At 57.6% G+C, this 21,542-nt stretch overlaps 2 protein-coding genes across 2 annotated transcripts; one reads left to right on the top strand and one right to left on the bottom strand.

Annotated features, from left to right (window-relative positions):
• Nucleotides 1-1,288: 1,288 nt before the first annotated feature.
• Nucleotides 1,289-7,348, bottom strand: BICDL2 (BICD family like cargo adaptor 2). The gene is made up of 9 exons (XM_067565713.1): nucleotides 6,957-7,348; nucleotides 5,994-6,209; nucleotides 5,485-5,601; nucleotides 5,189-5,335; nucleotides 4,920-5,102; nucleotides 4,234-4,398; nucleotides 3,927-4,057; nucleotides 3,366-3,486; nucleotides 1,289-2,850 (listed from the first exon to the last, which is right to left on the bottom strand). Exons 1-9 carry the CDS (start codon nucleotides 7,251-7,253, stop codon nucleotides 2,671-2,673), a joined length of 1,557 nt encoding a protein of 518 aa, XP_067421814.1. The 5' UTR covers nucleotides 7,254-7,348; the 3' UTR covers nucleotides 1,289-2,670.
• A 2,588-nt stretch (nucleotides 7,349-9,936) lies between these two features.
• Nucleotides 9,937-21,387, top strand: MMP25 (matrix metallopeptidase 25). The gene is made up of 10 exons (XM_067565711.1): nucleotides 9,937-10,115; nucleotides 11,817-11,949; nucleotides 12,148-12,283; nucleotides 12,562-12,857; nucleotides 12,936-13,109; nucleotides 13,859-13,955; nucleotides 14,145-14,227; nucleotides 14,990-15,142; nucleotides 19,894-20,154; nucleotides 20,449-21,387. The coding sequence occupies exons 1-10, from the start codon at nucleotides 9,951-9,953 to the stop codon at nucleotides 20,703-20,705; spliced, it is 1,755 nt and encodes a 584-aa protein (XP_067421812.1). The 5' UTR covers nucleotides 9,937-9,950; the 3' UTR covers nucleotides 20,706-21,387.
• The last annotated feature ends 155 nt before the right edge of the window (nucleotides 21,388-21,542 follow it).

Genomic DNA, 21,542 nt, shown 5'->3' with positions numbered 1-21,542 from the left:
TACTCCCACAGCTTAATGTCATCTGTAAACTTGCTGAGGGTGCAATCCACCCCCTCCTCCAGATCATTAATGAAGATGTTGAACAAAACCGGCCCCAGCACTGACCACTGGGGCACTCCGCTTGTGACCTGCTGCCAGCTAGACATGGAGCCGTTGATCACTACCCATTGAGCCCGATGATCTAGCCAGTTCTCTATCTATTTTATAGTCCATTCATCCAACCCATACTTCTGTAACTTGCTGATAAGAATACTGTGTGCGACTGTATCAAACGTTTTGCTAAAGTCAAGGTATATCACATCCACCGTTTTTCCCACATCCACAGAGCCAGTCACCTCTTCATAGAAGGCAATCAAGTTGGTAAGGCATGACTTGCCCTTGGTGAATCCATGCTGACAGTTCCTGCCCCCACTCCTGCCTCCTCACCCTCAGGAGATGGGTCCCCCTGACTTCCACCCACACTTCCTCCCTTCCCCCCAGTGCAACCCCCCATATCTGGGGTTTCCTCCCACAGGCCGTTCCATGTGACAGGGGGAGGGGTGTCCGTGCTGCATTTGTTACCATCTGTCTATCTGTGGCGCGTTCCTCCACCCTGGAAGGACATTCCAGCTCCTCCCTCCCGCCCACCCCCCCCCCCCCCCCCACAGTGCCACAAGCACCCCATTGTTCTCCCACCCTCAGCAGCTGCTCGCTCCCCTCCCAGGGACAGGGAGAGAACCCAGGTGTCCTGGCTCCCAGCACCCTGTTCTAACCCACTAGACCCCACTCCCCTCCCAGAGCTGGGGAGAGAACCCAGGAGTCCTGCCTGCCTCCTTGTAGAAATGACACACACACACACAGCAATTAGTAATCATCTCTCTTTCTATACTTGCTCAGTATAAATACTATTCGCACAAGGCAGCTGGATAGAAAAATCCCTAGTTGCACACTAAGCATATTAAATATAGAGAATAATGTCCTCTGAGTCACACACTTAATAATTATTAGTAATAGATCATGTTCCCTTTGTAGATAAATAGACATTTGGTAATATAATAACCCAAGGCACTGAGAGCACATTTGGCCCTGTTGAACAGATAAGGTAGCAAAATATTCCGACCCCTGCCGGAGAGGGGTGAGCCCTGCTCTGTGTGTGCGTGAGCGAATTTGGGGCATCAAATGTTCTGATTCTTGTGTTGGAAATACCCGTACAAAGTTAAGAGGATTCTTCATGGAAGGGGAAAGGGGGGTCTAGCAGGAGGGGTTGGGCATCAGGATTCCTGGTTTCTCTTTTCTGCCACTGTGTGACCTTGGTCAAGTCCCTTCACCTCACCATGCCTCAGTTTGCCCTGTGTAAAGTGGGGCTAATGGTATGAACCCAGTTTACAGGGAATGGTTGAGGGGGCCAATCTGTGTTACTAAAGTGCTAATCAAGTGGAAGGTGTTGGCTAAGGGTCAGTGTATTACATGGCCTCTCTTAGCTTCTTCAGTGTCTTGGCTTGCCACCTTTTGTGCCTTGTGTTGAGTCACCTAGAACCTCTCGACCAAAGCTGAAGCAGATATTTTTAAAGATGTGCTATTCTGCGGAATACACGTTAGTCCTGAGTCCTCATCTGACAAAACCAGTTGAACAAAGCAGCTGGATAACTAGAGATCCATAGACAAGGCAGTGATGTGTGAGTTACTCTAGAACAAGCTGTAGGGTGATCTAGAACCATCGATTGGTTGACACTAAAAGGGCAGGATTGGCCAACAATGAAACATCCACTTGAAGTGGGTTCTGTGATCTAGAACTCCAAACAGGATATCACATAGAACCATGGTTTAGTCAACATGGTGCGTTCACTTGGAGTGAAAACTATAACCTAGAACACCAACTAGGATCATGAACATAACTAAATTACCACCACAGATAATTCCATTGGACAATTTATAAAGGGACGTCTGGGTATCCTTGGACATCCAGCAGCCTAATCTAGGACCCTCAAATGGCTCATTGGAAACATTCTCTGGCTAATCAGCATCATCCAATTTGTCAAGCCATAGTGAGAAGGGTAGGATAATGCTGTAGAATAACCTAGAACCCTAGTTTGTTCAATATGGAGTATGCAGTAGGGTAACAGGGATTATAACTCGTGATTGGTCAATAAAGCATATCCAGTTGTATAAAACTGGCCAATACAGATCACTCAGTAGGATAATCTAGAACCCTAGTCCAGTTAATATGAAGTATATAAACTGGTTACGGTTAGCCTACAGACTGTGCAGTAGGATAATCTAGCACCTATGGGCAGCTACTACAGATTACCCAATCGGAGAGAATTGGGATAGATCAGCCAATTGTTGGACTCTTCCTTGGTCAACATGCAGCATTAAACACAGGTAGGTTGGGTACCTAGAATGGCCCTGTTGACCCACCTAGAACATCATCTTGGACAACTGAGAAGAGAAGGTTTAGGAAATCTGGAACTTGCAGTAGTGCACCAGCAAATTTTCTGGACAGACTCTCCAGCTGAGTGATCTAGAACATCCAGTTGAATCACCTAGTAGCTAGTTACCCATCTCATTGGCATCTTGGTAACTAGCTGGTTTGGCTGCTTCCTTCATTTGGTGCTGTCTTGCTTCCGATCACCCTGTCCTGACCCCTCTGCCTCTCCACCCTCTAGAACTTCCAGAATGAGACCCAGCATCTCAGCTTTTCCTGAAGAGCGATAGGAAGCTGGTGCCATTGGGGGCACTGTTCCCGCGCCGAAAGAAAGGCGAGGTCTTGGCCTGCACCGGGGTCCTGGGGGAAGTCCGGGAGGACATGAGGTTCTGTTCTTGCTGCCGCTGGAGTTGCAGCTGTTGGTGGATAATGAACTGCATGTCGTCCTAAGGAGAGAAATGGGGGCATGAAGGTGAAAATTGCCACAGGATGGGGAGGGAACCCAGGAGTCCAACTCATTGCACTGGGGACTGTAGCAGCTGGGAATGCGACTCAGGAGTCCAGGTCATTGCCCTGGGGCAGGAGTGGCCAACCCGCAACTCGAGAGCCGCATGCGGCTCTTTGCATGGGAGAAGAGGGGGAGTGAAATTGATGAGCTGCCTCCGAAATTGACAGATCAGTGGAACTGTTCCTGACCAGTAGAGAGAGGAGAGGGAGTGAAATTGATGCGCTGCCTGAGGGCAAGGTAACTGCGGCTCTTTGTCTCTCACTGGTTGGCCACCCCTGCCCTGGGGTGTCTACCCACCACAGATGGGATCCAGGAGTCATGGTGATTCTAGCCACTGAGGTAGGAACCCAGGTGTCCAGGTTACTGTCTTGGGCCTCTACCAGCTAAGAAAGGGACACAGGTGTCCTGCAAGGAACCTTCCATCCTGTCCCTCCGACTCGACTCGTAACCCACCTGCCAGGCCTCCAGCTCCTGGGACAGTGCCATCTTCTGGCGGATGGCGGAGAGCAGCTGCTGGCTCATGGAGTCGTGCTCCAAAGAGACCCGGGCCAGCTCCAGCTCCATCTGGCCCTTCCTGGGATGAGGGTGGGGCACAAAAGTCAGACCCAGCACCTGACCCGGCCTGCCCTGCTTCCCCCCCCTCAGTGCCCTCTCCAGCCTCTCCCCCAATCAGCTCCCCTCTAGCCCAGTCTTCCCTGCTCCCCTCCCCCTAATCAGCCCCCCCAGAACCCGCTTTAGCCCCTCCCCCGATCAGCTCCCCCCTGGAACCCAGCCATACCCGCTACCCTCCCCTGATCAGCCCCCCCCCCAGCCCCATCTCCCTGGGTACTGTCATCTTGGGGGCAGTTCCCACTTATGAACACAAGGGGTCCCTCTTCCCCAATTGTCTGTAGCTATGGCGGGGACGGAAATGGGGCCCGGGGCTTTTCCCCTCTAGGGGGTGCCGACCCCGATCCAGCTCTGAGGCGGGGGGGACTGGCTGACTCAGGGGAGGAGGCAGCATCGGCGTCTCACTTCGATATGGCTTCGTCCCGATCAGCCACAGCCAGTTTGAGGATCTCGTCCCGGTCACTCTCTTGGAAGAGGCGCCTCTGGCTCACCAGCTCTCCCCGCAGGCTGCTCAGCTCCACGTGCTGCAGGGTCAGCTGGGCAAAGAGAGAGAGGGGATGGGGCAGGCAGTGCACCTCCTTCTGGGGAGACCCCCAGGGCTCCCCACCTGGGGGAGCATAACCCACCCCAACCCTGGGGTCCTCCTTAGGGCCCAGACCTCAGGGAAAGCGCCCCCTGCTGTGGATACCGCCCACCCCACACACACACTCACCTTATCGTGGAGTTTTTGTATCTCTGACTCTTTCTGTCTCAGCAGGTCTTCATCCAGCGGGGTCAGAGCCAAGACCTTTTTAGCATATTCAACCTCTTCTTCCGACCCCCGAGCCGGGGTCTTTGGGCCCCCAGGGGCAGCCTCCGAGATGGTTCCGGCCAGGGGCTAATGCAACACAAGAAGAACGTCTCTGGCACCGAGATGCGGCCACCTCTGGGGTGGGGCATGGGGGCTGGTTATATGGGTACCCCACGCCTGGTGCTGAGATGGACAGTTTCTAGGTTCTCAAAGGAGAAGGTTCTAGGTTCCCCACAGTGGATGAATTTTGGGTAATTTCTATGGTCCCAAAGAGGGAGGGTTCCACGTCCATCATCACTTGGGGGGTTCTAGGCACTGTCTGTGTTAATCAAAGAGGTTCTAGGTTCCACAACCACCACTGGGTTCTGGGTGACTCTTATACCTCCAAAGGGGGTTCTTGGTTTCCAGCACTGGGTCTGTTCTAGATTCCTCAGCCTGGGGTGGGTTTTTGGGTAATGTCTAAGGTCCTAAAGAGGGAGGGTTCTAGGTCTCCCAACACAGGGCTCCTGTTTGTTTAACCAAGGGGAATGATCCCCCCGTACCTCAGCCCATAAAAGGATGTCGAGGAGCCCCCCTCCCCCCGAGAGCCCTGATGCCCCGCCGCACACCTCAGTGGTCCCCCCATTCTGCGCCAGGCTCTCCTCAACACTCTGCTCGATCTCCGACTGCAGGGAGGCGATCGAGGTGTCCAAGTCGCGGAGCCGCATCTCCTCCGTCATTTCCCTCACTCGGCGCTGGAGCTGCCTGTTGGAGACTCGGAGCTCCTCTGCCTCGGCCCGGAGCCGCTGGGTCTGGGGTGGGGGATGAAGGGAACGAAGGGTTAATACAGCCCCGGTCCACCCCCAGCCTCCTTGCAGCACGCGCCCCCTAGCCATACCTGCAGCTCCTTCTCATGTAGCTCCCGGCGCAGCAGCAGCAGGTTTTCATGCAGCGTCTCCATGAGCCCCTGAACAGCGTCGTTCTCGTCCCGCAGCTGCCGGGTCTGACGCTCCAGCTCCTCCTTCCGCTCCTGCAGCATCAGGTTCTGGGGAACGAGAGGCGGGTCGGAATCAGTTCCCCCCCGAAGGGGAAAGGCCCCATGTCCCCTTTGCCACCACCCCCCGAGCCAGCCAGGCCCTACCCTGGGGCCAGTGCAGAGCCAGTGCCCCCTCGAGGGGAGGGTCTGTAGCTCACCTCGGCCTGCAGGCTGTGGGTCCGGGCTGCGTGCTCTGCGCTGCTCAGCCCCAGGATCCGGTGCTCAACCCGCAAGGCCATCAGTTCCTCCTGCAGCCGCTGCTCCAGCTGAGAGGCCTGGGGTAGACAGATGGATGCATAAACGGGGAGTGAACTGGGCCCCGGGGGAGAGGGGTCAGTCACAGCATCGGAGGCCTTCCTGCATTGCTTGCCTGGAGGGATATTTGGGGGGCTCTGGGACCCAGCACTGCCCTGTAACCCCCCCACTCAGGAAACTCCTCCCCTGCCCCTTCTCAACTCCTCCCCCTCCCCCCATCTAATCTGGGATCCTGAGCCACTTAAAGGATCTCAGCCCAATAGGATCATGGGATATGGAGGGGATGTCCAAGCAGCCAGTACCACTCACCCCTCCCCTCCCAGAGAAGCCAGGAGTCCTAGCTTCCATCCCGCCCCCGCTCTAACCACTAGACCCCACTTCCCTCCCAAGGAACCCAGGCTTCCAGGCTGACCTGGCTGAGCTGCTCGGCCAGGCGCTGGTTCTGCTCCGACAGCTCCTGCACAGCCTGGCAGCTCTCCCGGCTGGTGTCCTGCTGCTCCAGCCGCTGGTGGCCCAGCTGGTCTCGCAGGGCCGCCAGGTCCCCCTCCAGCTCCGCCGCCCGTGTCTCCCACTCTGCCTCCTGGGATTCCAGCCGCCGCCGCAGCTCGTACTTCTCCTGCTCCAGCCTCTGTGCGGGTGGTGGGTGAAAGAGGGTATTTGAGACCAGCCCTGGGAAGCCCCCCTGGATCCAGCCTGCCCCCCCACCTCGGGGCTGGATTGGGGTCCTCACCCCCTAGAGAGGAAAGGCCCCGTGCCCCATTACCTGCCTCCCTGAGCCAGCCAGTGCCTGCCCTGGGGCCGGATCGGGGCCGGCTGCCCTGGAGTCATGCCAGGCTCCGCTACCAGCTTCCTGCCTGGTCGAAGCTGCTGGCTAGACCAGTTGGGCCGGGCTGGGTAGGGGGTAATTATGGGGCCACAAGGGCGGACGGAAACTGGAACAAGGGAGTGAAACAGAGAGTAAAGGAGGGTCAGAGGGTGAGTCATGGGTGGTAGAAAGTCCCACACCCAATTTGCCAGCCACCTCTCCAAGCCAGAAATAGCTGTGGGGGCAGGGCTGGGAGCCAGGACTCCTGGATTCTCTCCCAGCTCTGGGAGGGGAGTGGGGGTCTAGTGGTTACAGTGGGGGAGGTGGCTGAGAGCCAGGACTCCTGGGTTCTATCCCTGGCTCTTGGAGGAGAGTGGTGTCTAGTGGTTAGAGCAGGGGAGGCTGGGAGCCAGGACTCCTGGGTTCTCTCCCGGCTCTGGCAGGGTTGACCTCAACGGTTATTATTTCAAAGGACAGGGCCAGAGGCCTATGCATGGTGTGGCACGGGAACAGCTGGTCTGGGCCCTGTCGTGGAGGAGGGTGCTGGGTGCCCGGGGGGGGGGGTCTCACCTCCAGGGCATCGGCGTGCTCCCGTGCCAGCGCCTGGCAGTGCCCCCGCAGCTCCTCATTCTGCTCCAGCAGCATCTTGCCCAGCCCGGCGGCCAGCAGCAGGTCCTGCTCCTTACACTGCAGCAGCACCCCCAGGTCGTCGGTCTCGGGGTCCCCCTCACCCTCTGCCCCAGGGCCCCCCCGCCGCTCTGTCTGAAAGGGGCAGAACTCCTCACCCAGTGCAGGAGGCGTTGGCAGGAAGGGGGGACCCCGCACCTCCTCCTCAGGGTACAGCGGGGTGGCAGAGGTGGCTGCCATGGATATGGGGGGGAGGGCAGGACACCTGGGTTCTATCACCCCTGATAGGGCTGGGGGGTAGGACGCCTGGGTTCTATCTGAGGATGAGGATGGAGAGGGGGATTTCTACCCCCTGGGACGCGGAAGGGAGATGGGAGAGAGGGTCTGGAGTAGGGGGGGACTTAGCCTGGTGGGGGTCAGGACTCCTGGGTTCTCATCCCCCTCTGGATTGGAGCCGCCGGTGGGTCCCAGGTCTCTCGGTTCCTGTTTATTTCCTGATCCCTCCCCGCCCCAAAGGGGCAGGCACAGGTGAGCGAGTCTGTGCCACACCTCTGCCGGCCCTGCCCCCTCCCGCCTTCCACCCCTCCCCCAGCCCTCCTCCAGCCCTACCCCCTCCCTCCTTCCACCCTCCGCCCCCCTTCCCAGCTGCCTTCCACTCCCCTATCTCCCTTCAACAGCCCCAAAGAGGACCCGAACCTCCCAACCGAAGTCCCTCTCCTGCCTCCCCACCCATTGGCCCCCCCAAATGGCCCTCCCTGACCCCCTGCCTGGTCCCCCAGCCCCCCAACCAACCCCCCTCAAAATCCCCCTCCCAGCCCCAAAATTCAAACCCACCCCCACCCCCCACATACCTGCCCCCAGATCCCCACGTTCTGCCCTTTACACCCGATTCCAGCTCCCCAAACCTCTGGCCCACCCAGATGCCCCCTAAATCACTGGTGACACCAGCCCCCCAACTTCCCCCACCCCCGAACTCCCTCAGTCCCCCCTCCCCGGTCCTGCCATCCTCCAGCCCCTCCCCCATCCATTAGTGGGGTCCCCTGGGCACCCTCCCGCCACAGGCCGCGTCTGGGAGGCGGCTGCATTAGGGCAGTGATCAATAGGAGCAGGTGTGGGGGTGGGGGCCCGGAGCCAGCCAGCGCCCCGCCCTGGAGGGCCTGTCCCGGTCTGGCTGGGTCCTTGAATTGATCATTTAGGGGGCAGCGATCAATGACCAGCCAGATCCCCCACGCACCCCACTGTGGGGGGGAGGGGCATCCCAGCTAGGGGGGTTGGGAAGAGGGACCCCAGCCTGAGCTGTGCTTCACCTATATACCCCACCCCCACGCACCTCCTCCCTCCCCCCGCATACCTCCCTGGGCTGCTTGGGGCTATGGGGTAACAGCTCCCTTCATCCTGTTTTTCGTTGGGTATTGCCCAAAGTGACTGTTGGGCAAACCTGACCAGGCTCAGCTGCGGAAACAGCCCCTGTGCTGGGAAGGGAGTGAGGTCTAGTTGGTAGAGCGGGGGGGGCTGGGAGCCAGGACTCCTGCGTTCTCTCCCCAGCTCTGGGAGGGGAGTGGGGTCTGGTGTTTAGAGCGGGACCGGAGTTGGTCTCTTTGCCTTTCGCTTGTTCCCATCAGCCTCAGGCTGGGGCTCTTTTTATCCCCCTAGTAAATGTTTTGGAGATGCCATCAGTGAGAGCTCCCTACATCCTCCCAACCTTGTGACTTGGGGAAACCTCCTCCCCCATCCCCCCGACACTTGGGGTGGGACGCCCAGGGCTGGAGAAGCCAGGGGGACCCCTGGCCTGGCACTGAAAAGTGGGCCCTATGAGGTGGGGCACAGAGGGCTGGATACATGGGAAACCCTTGCGCAGCGCCGGGATGTGATTGGTTCTGGGGTGGGGCACGGGGACTGGGTACACAGGGACCCCTCACATGGTGCTGGACACAGTCTGGTGGTCTCCAGCCCCTGAGGCCATGGTGATAGGGGATGGGGCCCCAGTCTTTGATCTGCCCAGTCATGGGTTAATTGCCAGGGCAGACGCCCGCCTACGGGTGGGTGGTGGGAGAAGAAGCAGAGGGGGGGGGGGGGGCCAGCTGTGGTGTCTGGGGCACAGGATGTGGGACTGTATTTGGGGTGCTGGGTTGGGGGCAGGGGTGATTTGGGGCCCTGGGGAGATTGGGGGAGGACATGGGGGGATTGGGGGTGATGAGGTGAGTGGGGGTTGTGGGCAGCTCTAGGGGGACTGGGGGATGGGCATGAGAAGCCAGGGGGCTGGAGGCAGATCTAAGGGGCTGGGGATATTTTGGGGAAGTCAGGGCCTCAAGGCAGATCTAGGGGGCTGGGAGAATCGGGGGTGACTGGAGCATGGCGGGGAGATTGGAGGGCAGCAGAGGGCAACACTCTGTTCCTTTTGGGGGGTCTTCTCTCTGGGTTACCCTCCCCCCCTTCTGAACCCTGCCAGCTGGGTGCTGGTTGGGGGCAGCCGGGCATGACGGGAGGAAATAGAAGGAGATGAGTGGGGAAGAAGGAAGAAAGGGGCAGGAGGGCTGCGATCAAAGCAGCAGGTGGGGGGGCCATTTCCTCCAGGGGGGTGGAGCGACTAATTGGGGTCGTGACCTGAGAAGGAGAGAAACAAACAGACCCCACCCCAACTCCCCTGGGCTCTGGGATCTGCTGAACCAGTTCACAAAACCTCTTGATTTCAGTACAATTCCCCGCCCCCGAGCCCAGGTGGCGGGGAGTTTGGAGAGAACCCAGGAGTCCTGGCTCCCAGCCCCTCCTGCTCTAACCACTAGACCCCCCTCCCCAGCCGGGGGAGAGAACCCATCCAGGCGTCTCGGCCCCTGGGTGTGGAGGGCGTGGCTGGGGGTCTGGGGGGCGGAGCCAGGCAGGGAAGGGGCCTGGCTGGTGCATAGGGCAGGGCACTAGGGCAGGGGAGAGGCGGTGCTGATGCAGCATCGCTTCATATCTCAGCGCCCCGCGGGGTGGAGAGCGGCCCCCTCGCCCCGTGCGATGCTGCGGCTCCCGACCCTATGGCTCACGCTGGGCGCCCTGCTGTGCCAGCCCCAAAGCCCAGCTAGTCACCCCAGCACCCAGCGGGTCAGCAAGGGCGTGGTAAGTGCCAGGACTCCTGCGTTCCTCCCCAGCTCTGGGAGGGGAGTGGGGTCTAGTGGTTAGAGCGGGGAGGGGTGGCTGGGAGCCAGGACTCCTGGGTTCTATCCCCAGCTCTGGGATGGGGGTGGGGGCTAGTGGGTTAAACCGGGACTCGGGGGGGCTGGGAGCCAGGACTCCTGGGTTCTCTGGTAGCGGAGCAGCTTGAAGCAGTGCGGCTGGGAGTCAGGTCTCTGGGAAGGGAGTGGGGTCTAGTGGTTAGAATGGGGGAGGGGGGTGGAGGGTGCTGGGAGCCAGGACTCTTGGGTTCTCTGGAAAGGGGTAGGCTGAAGCAGGGAAGGGGGAGGGAAGCCCCTGGCTGATGCTCTATGATGGGAATCGACCAGGGTTTCAAGTTACTCCTCACCGCAGGCGCCGGGAAAGCAAGACAATAAACCCATCAACTCCTGGCTGCTTCCCACCGTGCCTGGCCCTGGGAGAGACTCCCTGGATCCCAGGTCCCCCAGGGACCAATCCATGACCCGGCCCTGGGAGTCCCAGGGACTCAGTCCCAGCAGCCACCGCCCCACGCCGGGATCTTGAACCAGCCCCCACCTGTTACCTGTGAAAGGACCAACTGGATCCCACAGCTGCTGGGCACCCAGGGGAGGTAGATCCCAGTAGATCCTGCTTCCACCTGCCACTGCCAAAGGAACTGCTAGGCCCCGTGTTTATTTGCTGCCCTGGTGATCCACTGGGTGGCTGCTTTGTTTGGCTCTCACAGGGGATCTTCTATATTCCACACTTGATCCGATCTGTATCATGGGTAGGAAGCATCAACTGGATCCTAGTGTTTATTGCCTGGCTCTGAAGAAAAGATCAGCTGGATCCTGTGCCCCACATGCTGCCCCCTGGGAAAGATCTATTAGATCCCTACCCCCGTGGGGAGAATCAACAAGTTCCTGCCTTTAGTCTTCTCCATACGGGTCCCATTGGGATCAGCTTGATCCAACAATCACCCGGTCCTGTGTCTGCCTCTGGCATGAGGGAGAACATGGCTCTACCAGATCCCACCATTGCACAACATGGGAAGGATCTCCTGGGTCCCAATGCTGTTTGTGCCTTGGGAGGGATCTAGTGGGTCCCATCCACTGTGGGTGGATCTATTGGATCCAGGCATCATCATTGGTCTCTTGTGGAAGGGATCCATTGAGTATTCCAGGGAGAGAGCCATCAGATTCCAGCTCCACCGGTGGTGGGACTGGGAGGGATCTCTTGGATCAGTTTTGCAGGGGGATCTACTGGATCCCAGAACAACCCACCACTTGGGGGAAGACCTCATGGATCCCAGAGTTACCCTACTCCCCAGGGAGGGATCTGCTAGGTCCATCCGTTCCCCCCCCCTCCAGTGCAATGTGAGTTGCCTGGTCGTTGGCCCCTTCTTCCCAAGCCAGTTCCCTTCCCCGCCCCTCAACTAGCAGCGAGTGGGGGGGGGGAGGGAGAGGAAATGGGGGGTGAGGGGGTGAGGGAAACCCGGGGGCGTCTGTTTGATCTTTGCTCTCCTCTGGCTGAACAATGGGAGCTCTGAGCGCACGAGGGGATGGGGGGGAGCTGCCAGCCCCTTCCCCCGCCCCCCACAGCACCCCCTGCTGGGAGAGGCCCGTAGCTGGGCACCCCCCCCGCATTCTCTCAGGCTGTTAACCCTTTCCTTGCTCTCCACTCCAGGACTGGCTGACCCGTTATGGGTATCTGCCCCCCCCGGACCCCATGCAGGCCCGACTCCAGACCCAGGAAGGGCTGCGCGATGCAGTCAGAATGATGCAGAAGTTCGCAGGGCTGCAGGAGACAGGCATTCTGGGTAGGTGTGGCAGGACTCCTGGGTTCTATCCCAGCTCTGGGAGGGGAGTGGGGTCTAGTGGTTAGAGCAGGAGGGGCTGGGAGCCAGGACTCCTGGGTTCTATCCCAGCTCTGAGAGGGGAGTGGGGTCTAGTAGGTTAGAGTGCGGGGGAGGGCTGGGAGCCAGGACTCCTGGGTTCTTTCTACGCTCTCCTTGCAGACGAGAGGACACTGGCGATGATGGACCAGCCACGCTGCTCCCTCCCCGACATCATCGGCACCTCGGAGCTGATGCGCCGGCGAAAGCGCTACGCCCACAGCGGCACCGTCTGGCCCAAGAAGCAGCTGACATGGAGGTGAGTGCTGGACGCCTGGGTTCCCTGCCTGGCTCTGGGAAAGGTAGAGGGTTCGGAGAGCTGCTTCCTTTCCAGGCATCTGGAGGTTGTTTCGTCTTTTCTCTCATTCTGTCATATTCTGTCTCCTTCTCTTCTCCTTTTGTCTCATTCTGTCGTTTTCCCTTTCTCGTTTACAGGCACGTGGTCTCCATCTCCTTCCTCTGCTCCTTTTCCCTCCCGGTTCGTTGTTTTCTCCCCTGTTTTCTCACTCTTTCATTTTCTTTCCCCATCCCCGGCAGGATCCGCTCCTACCCCCAAAGCTCCAGCCTGTCCCAGAGCCACGTCCGGAACTTGCTCTTCTACGCCCTGCAGGCCTGGAGCAACGTGTCGGCGCTGACGTTCCTTGAGGAGCTCAGCGACAGCGCCGACATCCTGGTGGATTTCAGCCGCTCCTTCCACCAGGACGGGTACCCCTTTGACGGGCCAGGCAGCACCCTGGCGCACGCCTTCTTCCCTGGGGAGCACCCCATCTCTGGAGACACCCACTTCGACGACGAGGAGACTTGGATCTATGACCCCCAGGCCAAGGCGCAAGGTCAGCTGGGGCTTGTGGCGGGTAGCGGCCTGGGGCACAGCACTGGGCTCTCTTTCAGTCTCCCCACTCCTCCCCCAGGTGCCGGCACAGATCTGTTCGCCGTGGCAGTGCATGAGTTCGGTCACGCCCTGGGGCTGGCCCACTCCTCCACCAAGGAGTCCATCATGATGCCTTATTACCAGGGTCCCGTAGGGCTGCCCCACCTCTACCAGCTGCCCCCTGACGACACCCTGGGCATCCAGACCTTGTACGGTGAGCAACTGCCCTTCCCCCCCGCATGCATTCTTTGCTCCGTTCTCCCCTTCCCTGCATTCGCGTCTTCGCCTCTTTCCTTCCCCATTTTATTCTGTCCCTTTCTCCTGTCTCCTCTTTCCTTGATCCTTTCCCTTCCTTCGTTCCTTTGCTCCCTCGCACTTTCAGTCACTCTTCGTTTGTTCTTTGTGGTTCATTCTTCCATTATTTATTTGTTTGTTGATTCTTTCATCTTCATTTGTCCCTTTGGCTTATCTTGGTCCTTTCATTCACCCCTTCTTTCCATGTTTTCTCTTTTGTCCATTCGTTCTTTTATCTGGATCTTTCTTTCTTTCCTCTGTCTTTGCTCAATTGATCACTGATATGTCCATCTTGGTCTGTCTTTCTTTCTTTCACTGGTTCTGTCTTTCTTCATTGAAACCTTCATCTTGATCTTTCATTCGTCAGCTTTCTTTTTCATTCATTCTTTTGTTCATCTGTTCTTTCCTTCTTTGATACTTTCATCTTCATCTTTCTTCCATTCTTTTTCACCTTGTCCATTCATTCTTTCATCTTCTATTCCCTTTGTTCAGTCTTTCCTTCATTTGTTCTTTCATTGTCCATTTCCTCATTCCCCTCTTTTGCCTTCTCTATCATTCATTCATTTTTCTCTTTCTTTTTCTTGTCCATTTATTCTTTCATCCGTTTCTTTGCTCACTCTGTCTCTTGTCTGCTATTTCACACCTTCGTTCATTCTCTCCCTGCTTCAGGAAGGAGACAACTTCGCCCTGGAGAAGATTCACCAGCACGGCCCATCCCCACCCAGCCTCCTATCCCCGACCTGCCACCCCATAGAGCCACCCAGCAGTGAGTATCAGCTCCCCAGCCCCACTCTGCCCTACACCCCTTCTCCCCTCCCACCTTTCCCCCTTCCTCTTTCACTCCTTCGCTCCCCGCTTCACTGGGCCCTCCAGTTCCTCATTCCCTCCTTCCCCGTGTCTGTTGGGACTGTACAGCGCACCCCACTTTTGTTGGTCTGTCTCTTTGTCCCCGCAGGCCACGCCCACCAGCTCCCGATCGCTGCCAGGCCCATTTTGATGCCATCGCCAACATCCGCGGGGAGGTTTTCTTCTTCAAGAGTGAGTTGCTTCTGTCCCCTTCCCGGCAGCCTGATTTCATGTGGTGGGGAGTCCCATGGGTTAATGACATTCCCCCCATTCTCCTCTCAAAGGAGCATCATGGGAGTCAGTGACCGTGGTGCCTCAAGGGAGCAGTGCAATCTTACTATCATCCCTTGTAGCAGGAAGTCCCATTGGGTAACAACGCATTTTTTTTTAGCGATCTCACAATAATTTCATGAGGCAGGGGGTCCCACAGGCTAACAATCTCGCTATCATTTTATGTGGCTCGGATTCCCACTGGCTCACGCTGTTTTCTGGGCATCTTGCAGACTGATCTGTTGGTTAGCAGCACAGATATTTGCCCAGTCTACTTGGGGCACATTTCATGTGGTGAGAAGTCTGGCTAATTACGGGTGTTTTTCAGTTGGCACAGCGCACCTTCCGGTGGCAAGAAGTGAAATGTACACAATTTCCTGTGTGGGGAAGTTCCACAGGTTACATTTCTTCACTGCTTCGGGGGGGGGGGGTTGTTTCTTGGAGGAGTTGTGGAGAGAGGAGAGTTTTGCAGGATAACAGCCCTTCTATGCTGCCTGCAGGGGGAGGTTCCTCTGGAGGGGAATCCCACAGGCTAAATACACTTCAATGTCCCAATTCATGTGTCGAGGAGTTCCATAGGTTAACACCACTTTTGGAGCCCTTTGGGAAATGGGGGAGGGGGATGAGGAGCTGGGGAGGGGTCATGTGTGCCCCCCCAAAGTCTGGGTCTCCCCTCCCTGACAGAGAAACATTTCTGGAGGATGCAGCCAGCCCGTAATCTGGTCTCACTGGAGCCAGCGCAGATCCAACGTTTCTGGATGGGGCTCCCCACGGATTTTGGGGCAATCGATGCTGTCTATGAGAGGACTAACGACAGCAAGATAATCTTCTTCATCGGTGAGTGGGAGTGACCCCATATTACACTGCAATGTCCTGTAACCCCCCCGCCTGCCCCATACAGCCCTGCCTCCCACAGTCTGCCCCACATAACACTGCCTTCCATAATCCCCTCACAGCCTGACCCATATAACCACACAGGAGGTGACACTGCACCCCATAACCTTCATAGCCTGACCCCTATAGCCTCCCCCCCCAGCCTGCCCCACATAACAGCACCCCATAGCACCTCTGTGAAGGGATCCCTAGGCACTGTGGGACCGCTGGGCTCCCTCTGCGCTCCAGCCCAGGCTGTCTCACACACTGCTAGGACAGCGCCAAAGGAGACATGAACGTTTTCTCGAGTACCAGCGTCAGGCCAGCACCACCAATGCCATGAGGTAGTGTGCCTCAGTTTCCCCTTTCCACACCACAGACTGGGTTCGATATGGTTTTTTCTGTGGTGTGACAAGCTTCAAGCCCGTTTACAGGCCTTAGCTGAGAAGCAGCTTCACCGCTGGACTTCTTACCGCCAGCTGTGATTTTCATAAGGTTTGCCCTTCGCCTCAGATTTTATTTTATCACATGGTTTACCGGTGTTCTCAAACCCTTTCCCACAGGAGGCATTTCCAAGTATCTGGGTCACACTAGGCCTTGTGGTTAGCCAGTCCGGTGTATTTCAACTCCTTCCGGAACTTGAGCCTTTGTTCAGCGATGAACTTTTCTTTCCCTTCTGTGTCCCCTTCAGCGCGGGTTTGTAATCCAAGACCTCCTGTGGGGCTTTAGCACCCCTGGGTCTGGTGAGGGGGATCCTGCTTATGGGCTGGCCCTATTGGTTATGCATGTGCAAAATATCCATCTCCCCTCTTGGGGTCACCCTGTGTTCCCCACTCCCAGCACTGGGACCTTCCCTGCCCACTTTTCCTAGAGGATCGTTTGTGAGCCGTGCTCCCTGGGCTAGGAGTTTCTACGCTTTGGCCAGATGCCTCTTTTCCCAGCAGCTCTCCTTCAGCTGCTTTCTGTGTCTTCCCAGCCCGGAGGAAAACCCCATCCACTCTGCCCGCTGGGTCATTTGCACGCTCACACACAGCCCCTGCCTGGAAGATGCCCAGACTCAACTTCTTTGCCGTGACAGGCGTGGGAGCAGCCCCTTCTTCTGTGAAACCAGAAGAGCCTGTCAAAGAGAGACAGTCCCTTTTCACAAGCAGGTCAGGGCCGGCGTCCTGGAAAAGTGGGACCTGGATTGAGGGACCCTCCGTCACCCCTTTCTCTGTCCCCGAGAGGTCAGCCATGCGACGGCTCCCCTCCGAGAGGTCAGTGACACAGTTCCCTCTTTGCACTCGAGTCACAGGAGGTGAGCCTGGCTGCACAGGTGCTGAATCAGCACCTCTGGCCTGGGCATTTCCTCCCAAATGACGCGCAAGGACATTCCTGTCCTCCCACTCTTCTTCCCCCATTTTTCTTCTCTGGGGTCCCCTCGCGATCAACCCTCTTCAGAGTGGGAACTATCCCTTGTTCAGCTGCGACGTGCTGGCAGCTAACAGCCTGGACAGTTCTCTCAGGGACTGAGGAGGTGCAGCTGTGGGGAAGAGCCAGTCTCAAGGATCCCCTGCCCAAACACACACACCTGAAAGCATGCTTGCGCTGCTTCCCTCCGCTGCAGAGGAATCAAGAGACGTTCTCCCTTTCTTGAAGCAATTCCTGGGACTTTCCCCTTCCCCTCTGGGGTCCTGGCAGAACTCTCCTTGCTGTGAGGAAACAGCTTAACAGCCTGAGCTACATGGAAAAAAAATCATTCCTAATAAGCATAATCACGGGGATACTGTCCACTCCCCTCCACCTTTCATCCACTTTCTAACCCATCAGCTTCTCTGGGCATTTTGGCCAAAGGCACAAGAATCCTGACAGCTCCTGCTAATAAAAGCTTTGCCCTTTGTCCTGGCAACGTGTCAGCTTCTGGAAGGAGACTCTGCTTAACCCCAGACCCCTCCACACCGGTGTCCGCCCCTCCTGTGTATTTCCTGCCGTGAATCTCGACAGCCTGGACATCCCACCAAGTCAGTGGGGTCAGCGGCAGTCACCTGAGAGGCTTCTGTGCCGAGGCCAGCAGGATTCCCATGGGCTACGTGTTGCCGGCTTCCTCCCAGCACCGGGCACATCTGTCTCAGGCGTCAGTGGAATGATGGTGATGGCACCTTGGGGCTCTTCTGGTTTCACAGAAGGTTTGGGATGGGATTTGGGGAGTGGGTTTGGGGAGATGAGTGCCTGGCCTCCCAGCTGCCCTCCTTGCTGGGGGTAAAATGGTGACCCTACTTCCCACCTGGTTTAAACACCTGCTCCCTCCCCGCCCCCATGGTTCACTCTCAATAGATGCCTGGGTCTACTCAAAGGCATCGGCTAGAGATGCCATCTCCTGTGCAGCCAGGCTGCCGAGAGCAGGCCCAGGCTCCAGGGCAGAGCAGTCAGTGCCACCCCCTCCCCGAAAGGGAGGGCTGAAGGTAACCACCATGGGCAGTGGGTGACGCTTCCCCTTGGGGTGGGGGGCTAGCTCCCCGCCCCGCCTCTTATGCCCGTGGCCCCGCGATCCGCAAGAAACGGTCTGCGGGCGTCCACATCCGCAGATATAAAGCAGATCTCCATGGATTTGCAGGGCTCTAGTAACTCGTTCCCTGCCCTTGTCCGTCCCCTGGGACGCAGGACACTGCTGGCCCGTTTGGATTTTGGAGAGATGGGAATCGGGGGAGGCAGGTTCTGGTTCTGCTTCTCTGCCAGATCCAGTTGATGTTTCCGCTCTCTTGTGCTTCCTGCAGCTTCTTTGGCTTGCCGCTCTAAGGCCCGCTGATGGGCTAACTCCTAGGCTGGTTTCTGGGCCCTTATTTCCAGTTCTGTTAGTTCCATGGCCCTTTGACGTGCAACTTCTTCTTTGGCCTTCTCTGCCTCTTTCTCCTCAGCCTCAGCCTCCTGCAGCTTTAGCACCAAGGTTCCTTCTCCTTTTCTGTGACTTGCAGTTCAAACAGCCTCGCACCTGCCTCCCCTTCGCTCATTTTGCTGCTTTCTCTGTTCCTCCTGCCCTTTCCACGAGATAAGCAAACAGAAACGAACACACAGACGACCTTCTCTTTGACCATTCTTGGCCACCACCTGTAAAGCCTCGCTTAAAATCTCTGCGCCAGTGTGTGAGGTGCAAATCTCACTCAGAACAAGAGGCCATGCATTTCACCCTGCTCACTGCGCCACTGCGACAGGATCCCAGGAGTGCAACCTGGCACGGTGGGATCACCGTGCCTCTTTAATCTCCAGCCAGGGCAGTCTCTCACAAAGCTAGGCCAGTGAGAAGCAGCAAAACCCCTCCAGGCTCTGTGATCACTCAGCCGTCAGCCTGTGGAGGGACCCAATGAAATTGCATGAAGGCTCGCTTAGCTACTCATGGATCATACAGAGAGAGGCACCCGCCAATCACACCAGCCTTGCCTCTCTGAGGGCACCCGCTACTGGCACTTCGATGACTGGGCTGGGACAGTGGAGCCCAGGTACCGCAGACTGCTGATCCTCCGGGACTGGACAATGTCATCAGCTGGAACGATGGTAGGTGGCATTCCGAGTGGTGTGAATTTCCCTGGGCAGCGTTTCCAGTGACAAGGAGTTCCCCAGGTTAACGGACCAGTTAACGGACTTGTCCAGCAACATTTCCATTGTTGGGGAGTCCCCAGGCTATCAGACTTCCTCTGGCAGTGATGCCAGTGCAGGGGACTCCCCTAGGCTAATAGCAATATCCCATCTCACACGGCTCCAGAATCCGTTGGACAGGGCAAGCTCATTAATTAGTTCGCCATTTCATCAAAGGAAAGTGGACTTGCACCAGCCTTGTTAATCTGAGCTGAGATTCCCCCAGCGCTGCAACCAAGCCCCCCTCTTCCCCCCCAGTTTTAGGTGAAACATAGAAACAGATTTACTGAGCACAAAAAGGTTTCCCATGCGTATAAATGGCAGGCGGAGAGATCAGAGCCGGTTACGTAAGAAATAAGAATAAATGCGCCATTCAAATTCAAGAGGTTTGAATCCATCTGTCTCCCACCCTAATGGACGTTCCAGGTGGTGCAAGTTCTCAGTACATGGGCTGGGTTCCCTTCCCAGCCGGGGACCTGTCTGACCTTTCAAAGTCTTTGTCTTCCAGATGATCTTGCAGGTGTTGTGATGGGGAAGGAGAGAGGCCAAGGGATGAGGTCGCTGCCCCTCTTTTATACCTTCTTCCAGCTGCTAGGGAGACCCTGGCTGTGACATGGGGCCAGACAGTCCCCATTGCCTACGGCTTTGGGAGAGCAGATTCTTCTTGATGGGCCGTCAACGCCTGTCTGGGTAGCGCCGGCTGCTCCTTTGTCGCCACCCAAAGGCCAGCTGTGGGCATCTCCCAACCTCCCAGCATATTTCAGTGACATGCGCCCTGCAACACTTCCTCGCTTCACACACAGCGGCAGCTCCCACAATCCAATTGGGCATCACAGGGCAACGGACCGAGACTTTCCCAGTGATGCCCCACACAGGCTCCCATAACCCCCCAGCCTGCCCCACATAGCACGGTACTCCATAACCTCCCAGCCTGGCCTATAGACCCCCCACAACCTGACACCTATAACCAGCCTCCCCACATAACACTGCACCCCCTGACCATACCCCACTTTCTCCACTGCACCCAATAGCCCCCCAACTTGACCCCCCCCCAGCCTCCCCCCCACTATGCCACCCTCCATGTTGACTCTCCTCCCCTTCCACAGGGCAACGTTTCTGGGTCTTCTCTGACACCCGCGCGGATCCAGGGTCCCCCCGCCCCATCACCGACCTGGGACTGCCCTCGGGGGTTACCGTGGAGGCAGCCTTCGTCTGGGGGCACAATGGCAAGACCTACTTCTTCGAGGGCGCCCGCTACTGGCGCTTTGATGACCGGGCTGGGACCGTGGAGCCTGGGTACCCCAGACCACTGACCCTCTGGAAGGGGATATCCCCAGGGCTGGATGATGTCATCAGCTGGAACGATGGTAGGTGGCATTCCCAGGGGTGGGAACTTCCCTGGGCAGCATTTCCAGTGGCAAGGAGTTCCCCAGGTTAACGGAGCTTGTCCAGCAACATTCCCACCAATGGGGAGTCCCCAAGCTAATGCTGTTCCCAAGGCAGGGTTCCTCCTGCTGACACAGAGCTGTGCAGCCTGGTGTCCAGCTCCCTCGTGGCACAGAGCGGTATTGTGGTGCCATCCATTTAAAGTAAACCCTGCAGCGAGTGCCCTGTTCTCAGCTCTCTCTCTCTCTCTCTCTCTCTCTCCCCCTCCTCTGCAGGAAGCACCTACTTTTTCAAGGGCACCCAATACTGGCGCTTTCTGGGGGGCAGTGTGGAGGCTAAGAGCGGGTACCCCAAATCAGTCCCCCAGGACTGGATGTACTGCCCGGGCTCACCTGCCACATCATCAGGCCCTGGGTCCCGAGGAGGGCCTGGGGACCCTGGAGGGGGCCAGTGCCTCTGCAATGGAGCCCTGCCAGGCCCTCTGCCAGCCCTCCTGATTTGGATCCTGGCTCTGGCATGGGCCCTGCGGTGATGCCCACCACACTGTGCCAATGCATTTTATGCCCCACCTTATCCCACCGCTGGCACCAGAAGGCATCGGTGTTCAGGGAGGTGGTAGTCTGTGTGCAGTGTCCCTCAGCTACCACCAGAGAGCACAGCGTGCCCAGGAAAACAGGAATGCATCCAGGCAGGGGGGATCTGCCAGCGCTCTCCCCTTGCCCCGTTGGCTGGGTGACTGTGCCCGGGGAGTGCCACGTGTGGATGGGGCAGCTGGGCCGAGGGACGTTGAGGGGAGCCAATGAAATTGTCCAACCCAGAGTTTTCTAATAAAAGCCAATGGAAACAGCTGTCTGGTGTCCAGATTGCCGTGGGGGAAAGGCTGGCCCAGAGGGGCATAGGGAGGCAGGAAAGAGGGGGAAATGGCACAGCTGGCAGCTGGTGGGTGTGATTGCAAGCCACTGAACTGAGAGAGAGAAGCTGGAGGGAAGGAGGGGGCACCGGGAAGAGGCAGAGAACAGGGACGGAGGCAACCATGTGCGTGCCAGGATCTGGGGGAGGGCTGAGCCCCCTCCCTGCCCTCCATGTAAGCCAGGATGTGGCGCTAGGTGAGAAGCTGAAAAAGGGCAGGTACGGCATATGCCCCAAGAGCTGAGAACGGGCAGGCTCGCTGCACATCACAGGCTCCCCAGCCTCAGGGAGTGGGAAAGAAAAAGCTCATTCCACTACTTCAAGCCCCACTGAATCTCAGTGCAGGGGGGACCAGGACAAAGTGAGGCGCAGCTGGCCCCCCATCCCTTGATTGCTGGGTCTCTCTCATTTTCTTCACCCAGATCTGTGGATTACACTTTCTCCTTCCCAAATCTCCTGC

This window comes from Emydura macquarii, unplaced genomic scaffold (assembly GCF_026122565.2).
Source record: "Emydura macquarii macquarii isolate MOO-44397 ecotype Brisbane River unplaced genomic scaffold, CSIRO-AGI_Emac_v2 contig_2696, whole genome shotgun sequence".
Lineage (NCBI taxonomy): Eukaryota > Metazoa > Chordata > Testudines > Chelidae > Emydura > Emydura macquarii.
This window is presented reverse-complemented; position numbering and strand designations above follow the sequence as displayed.

Coding starts and splice junctions, on each gene's coding strand:
- BICDL2 (XM_067565713.1), bottom strand. CDS start 7,253: ATGGCAGCCACCTCTGCCACCCCGCTGTACCCTGAGGAGGAGGTGCGG. Junction 5,602..5,993: donor TGGCCGAGCAGCTCAGCCAG/GTCAGCCTGGAA, acceptor TGTCTACCCCAG/GCCTCTCAGCTGGAGCAGCG. Junction 3,487..3,926: donor CGGGACGAAGCCATATCGAA/GTGAGACGCCGA, acceptor CCCTCATCCCAG/GAAGGGCCAGATGGAGCTGG.
- MMP25 (XM_067565711.1), top strand. CDS start 9,951: ATGCAGCATCGCTTCATATCTCAGCGCCCCGCGGGGTGGAGAGCGGCC. Junction 11,950..12,147: donor GCAGGAGACAGGCATTCTGG/GTAGGTGTGGCA, acceptor CTCTCCTTGCAG/ACGAGAGGACACTGGCGATG. Junction 15,143..19,893: donor CAAGATAATCTTCTTCATCG/GTGAGTGGGAGT, acceptor CCCCTTCCACAG/GGCAACGTTTCTGGGTCTTC.